At 27.4% G+C, this 5,510-nt stretch overlaps 1 protein-coding gene across 1 annotated transcript; it reads left to right on the forward strand.

Moving 5' to 3' along the window:
- The first annotated feature begins 634 nt into the window (after nucleotides 1-634).
- LOC112682712 (sugar transporter SWEET1-like) lies at nucleotides 635-5,247 on the forward strand. Its single transcript, XM_025553398.1, has 6 exons — nucleotides 635-1,215; nucleotides 1,275-1,352; nucleotides 1,459-1,582; nucleotides 4,221-4,496; nucleotides 4,580-4,699; nucleotides 4,846-5,247. Exons 1-6 carry the CDS (start codon nucleotides 1,130-1,132, stop codon nucleotides 4,984-4,986), a joined length of 825 nt encoding a protein of 274 aa, XP_025409183.1. The 5' UTR covers nucleotides 635-1,129; the 3' UTR covers nucleotides 4,987-5,247.
- Nucleotides 5,248-5,510: the final 263 nt, after the last annotated feature.

A 5,510-nucleotide genomic window follows, 5' to 3' on the forward strand; every position in this document is an offset into this window, starting at 1 on the left:
TAATGACTTATTTACGATTAATAAATATAATCTAATTTTATCAGCGCAACAAACGTATATAATAAAATATGATTTACTTAAATTTCTACTAAAACAATATAATTTAAAATATAAATTATGAATTGAAAAATTTTAAATTTTGAATATACATGGCATTCATTTTTAAAGTAACTGCGATTGGCCAATTGTCCAAGAGTTCAAATCAAGGTCTAAAAAGAGAAAAAAAATTTCCAAGAAACCAATTTTGTCAACAAATATTAACTGTGGGTCAGCTGACCCCTTGAACCCCCCCCTAGATCCACCCCTGACTATGGGTATTAGCATATGTTTTTTATTTAAATATTTTATAATTTATAATTATTTTACTATAATATAGGTAGGTAAATAATGTGCCCCATCCCTTAGAAAAGTTCTGGATCCGCAGCTGCATTCCATAACACACATTTAACCGGATACTATTCGAATAGATATTTTGAATACATTTTAATAGAATAAAAATACGATGTAAGTAATGGCATAACACTGTGGACGCTAGACACCAGCAACTAGTGTCCAGCCCGCCATTATCATAAGAACGTAACTCCGATGATAACGTGGCACTACCGCCACCGAGCTCTTTCCGTCGTCGCCGTGATAACTCCCACCGTCGTCACCGTTATCGTTAACGTTTGGAACGCGTAAACAAAACGTTTAACAGTCGTTCGCATGTAGCGGCAGTTCGATGTTATTCGCTCGACAATATCAACACAGCTAAATCAACAGTAATTTAATGTACGTCTACGTGCGAATATTTGCATTGCACCATTACACCGCGTGTAGAACTTAACAACCAGCTCGTCTCCGTCAGCTGATTTTGATGTGAAACTATATTCCTACGTGTTCTTTGAGTTTCCATTTTTCTGTTCGTATCGTAATGACGTGGTTCGTTGATCGCTATTACTGTAACTCCGTGAGTCGCCGTACGTTTTCTGCGGTACAATCATCAACTCCGCTAAAAAAATCATCTTCTTCGACTGGTCCGCCTCGGTGTGCATTCGCATTACCACCAGTGTTTGGGTTTGAACGCAAAATCAACTGGAACGTCAGGTTCTTGTCCTACTATTGATATCAGCAGTGTCCCAACGTTGCGATGCTCATCATGCACGGATTTGACTATGAGTATGCGCTCCGCGTATCTGCTTCAGCGTGCACCTGCGCCCAGTTCTTGTCCGGATTGTAAGTTTATAATTTCAATCACAATTATTACTTATGCGTTAAATATTTATTACTTACAGTTTGATATGCATCGATTTTATGAAGAAAGGCAAAGTTTTAAATGAATCTGTTATTCCATTTGTTGCTGGATTCCTGTCGTGAGTAGTTTCTATGAAAATGTTCTATATAAATTGCATGTTCCCATTTTTCGATTTTATAGTTATCTAAGCTATTCGCCTTAATATTATATGTCGGTTGTTGTAGATGTTCATTGTGGCTGTATTACGGTATGATATTGGCCAACAGCACATTGGTATCTGTGAATGCATTTGGTTGTCTATTGTTTGCTACATACACGTGGATATATTATAGGTACACATCAAAAAAAGTAAGTCATACTTAATGAATATTTTTAATAGTTCTATTGGAAATATCTATGCAGGTCCGGCTCAAATGTTTACTTATATCCTAACAAACTTTAGTTTTACCGCCCCTTATATGTAAATACTACATCAAATATTTTTTTTTACATAAACAATGCTAAAATAAATTTAATTCCTAGTTCATTATATTTATTTTTCAAAAGTTAAAAATTGATTAAATCAATACATTTATAGACAAGTATACTATTACTAATTCAAATAAAACAAAACAATGTGTAGAGTCTTATTTTTTACAACAAATAATTTTATATGAATAGGTACTAATAATTATAATCATTTTTTAAAAATAATCTGTAGTGTTAAAATGTTAAATACCACCTTAGGTGTAAACCTATGTCACATATCCCTTGAGTTAGGCCTGTATCTATAGTTTAGTTAAAACATAAATTTTTAGTAAAATATATTTTGGAAAATGTAGTTTTTACAGAATAATAGCAATAAAAATTATTATTTTCAACCACGGTAAACATAGTTTTTTAACAATACTAGTAAGAAGAAAAAACTGTCTAGAATACTGTTTTCTTAGTTTTTCATGTAGCTTAATTTAACAATTTAATCTAATCATATTACTAAAATTTAACAATAGTTCTCAAATGATACAATAAAAATATTAACATCAATCAGGATTTGTGCACGTCTAATAAAATTTGACTTTAATAGCTTCTTATCATTATTTATAGAATACATGTTGATGTGTATTTGGAGGTCAATTTAATGTTTACTATTAATACTCTTATTTAAATTAAAAAAGTGTCGTTTAGTTAAAATTTATTTTTTTCAGAAATAATATTGATGGACTCATACATTAATTTATTGTATTCAACTATCATACACATCAATTCAGTAGGTATAATGTTAATAGAAAGTTTTCTTTAGACTTAAAAGGAAGAAAGTGAAACTATAGAACAAAACTTAAAAACTATAACCTCATGAATAGGTATTTGACAAACAAAATTCCATTTTTTTTTTTTTTTAGATAGTACCTTTATTTTACCAAAATGGTAATATCATACAATTAGCATCAACATATAGTAGTAAATTTTTTATTATTATATTGTGAATTTTAATATTTTCAAAGAATAAACAATTTAATACAATAATTGTTTATTTATTTAACTAAACGGTTGGTGTCTTGGTAAAGTAATGTGGTGTAAATTAAAATTATTTAATTTGAAAATTTCTACGAGAAATAACAATTATCTTAACTGAATATTATTTATAAATAAATTACAACATTTATTTTATATAAAGGTTCAACATTTAAATAGTTAATAAATAATGTGCTACTCTGGTTATTCTGGTACATCCTCTGTATATCAAATAGTTTTTAAATAATAATAATCTTTGATAATTTTTTTTATTATTTATTGATTTTCACTGCTTTGGGGGAAATAAGATTTTATATTTATTACTTTTTTAAGATTTCCTATAATCATTGAAAAATCTATGATATATAACATGATTCCCTATAAATTTGGGTGAAAGTATGTCAAGTTTATATGCTGTATCTAGATATAAAAGTGGTACTGTATTAATATACAATTGTATTTAAATTTTAATTTAAAATAAATTAAATAATAATAATCAATACATAATAGTAATGGGCACTTATAAACCCCTAAAGAATTGTAAATTCCCCTAAAAACATTTTACTACTGAATTAAACATATGTAAACTCTCTTAAGAACATATCGATACTCATTTTTATGTATGTAAACTACCCTAAACTTAAAATAAAAACTTTCCATTAACAAATTTCCGTTTAACGTCATTTTATGTTTAACAAAATATTTTTTGTCTCTGTACAACGAATATGATATTTCTATACAATAAGTAAACTGTTTAAAAATAAACCTTTTTTTGTAGAATATACTAATACATTATGCCACTGTAAAATATGAAATATTATTTTAAAACTCTACAATTTGAAAAGGTGGATCATATAATAAGTGTTCATTATACATATATGTAAAGGTAGGTAAATGTTGTCGCAAAGACAACCAATAAAATCAAACGAGCGTGCACTTGATAAAACATCATTTCCAAAACTTGTTCAATAATTGAATGCGCCCTACACAGTCAAATGTTATTGTTGGGTAAGATTGCTATACTATACTATATACATGAGACACAACCGTGATAAAGATAATTTGGATCGAGTTTTAACTATTTTCATTTCTTACTTTCTCAGATGATCAAGTATATATCTGTCATATAGTACCATTTAGTAGCAATATGTTTCAGTGAAATTTAAAATGTTTATATACGTATAATTCCATAGCAAAGTATTTTTAGGGGAGTTTACATACAAGTAATTCAGTAATAAAATTATTTTAGGAAAGTTACTATTGCATTTTTTAGGAGAGTTTACAATAGCCCAATAGTAATATACTAACTACTATACATAATATAATATAAAATTATTTTTACTAATAAATTACTATTAATATTTTTAATTTTGTTATTTTTGAGCAGTTAACTTCTTGGTTTGGTAAGGTTTTTAGTGTCATCAAAAATATATAGCAATAATGAATACTTAACTTTTTTTTTTACATAATAACATATCTTTATTTGATGTTCTAGAAACGTGTCTTGCATTACATGGTAACAGCTATAGTTATCATTATATGGATTGTGTACATTACTGATGTTGATGTACACCAAGAGTCATTAAATTCCCTGACACCAGCAGAACTATACAAACTTGAAATCAATGAAAATGTGGCAGTAACATCTTTGGATTCAAAAAAACCCAACCCTGTCATAATTTCAACAACTACTAATGATGCTATAGACCGTGTTGGATTTTTATGTTGTTTAACAACCATGTTATTTTTTGCAGCACCATTATCCAATTTAGTGAGTAATATAATACCTTACATCACATGTTCACTATATTTTAGAAATTATTAGGCTTTATTAATTATTTGTAATTATTTTAGATACATGTAATCAGAACAAAAAATACAGAGTCAATGCCCATGCCATTAATCGTAATGACATTCCTTGTTTCGGCTCAATGGTTGGTCTATGGAAAAATGTTACGTGATAAGTTTATTATGGTAATGTATTAGTAATTTTAGATTATTTAAATAATAATTAATTCATCATTTCTTAGTTAAAATAATCATATCTAATTTAATAAGTATTTTTGTATACTTAACATTTTTTGTGTATTTAAAATTATATTTACATCTTATTATTGCAGTATCCAAATGCTGTTGGCTGTGTGCTTTCTGTGATCCAACTAGGTCTATTTATTGTATATCCAAGGAGATCTTCTGTAGCATTAGTCACTGACCACATCAATCAACATCCATATCCCTATATTAAATTGATGGATGCATAAATGTACAATTTGCTTTGGCAATATCTAAAAGTCCTATTTAAAGACTATTATTGTTGCTATCTTTATGTGGTGTTGTATTAATATAATAAGTTCAATACAATATTTCTAACATTCCATTACAAGTTAAATAGTTATTATTATTAATGAGTATGTTAAATGCTACATTTGTGATATTTATTTTAATTTAATTAAAATTCTATTGAATTTCCTTGTGATTTGACTATGAATATTAATATAAGTGGTAAATTATGTTGTCAAATGTTTGTATAAATTTGTTTATCAATGACTGTTTTGTTTTTATTTTGATGATTTTTTTTTTTTTTTTTACATAAATATATAATTGTTTTATGTTCCCTCCTAATTTTGTATTAGTATTTAATAAGCACTACTACTGTTCCTTCTAGTGTTTGGTTGTGGCACACTGAAATACCTCTATTTTTTAACCATAATTTTGTGAATATGCATAAATATATTATTAAGTAAATATAATATATATAATGAAAATAATACCAAAAGTATTTAGA

Source organism: Sipha flava, unplaced genomic scaffold (genome assembly GCF_003268045.1).
Source record: "Sipha flava isolate LNK unplaced genomic scaffold, YSA_version1 208_pilon_pilon, whole genome shotgun sequence".
Taxonomy (NCBI): domain Eukaryota; kingdom Metazoa; phylum Arthropoda; class Insecta; order Hemiptera; family Aphididae; genus Sipha; species Sipha flava.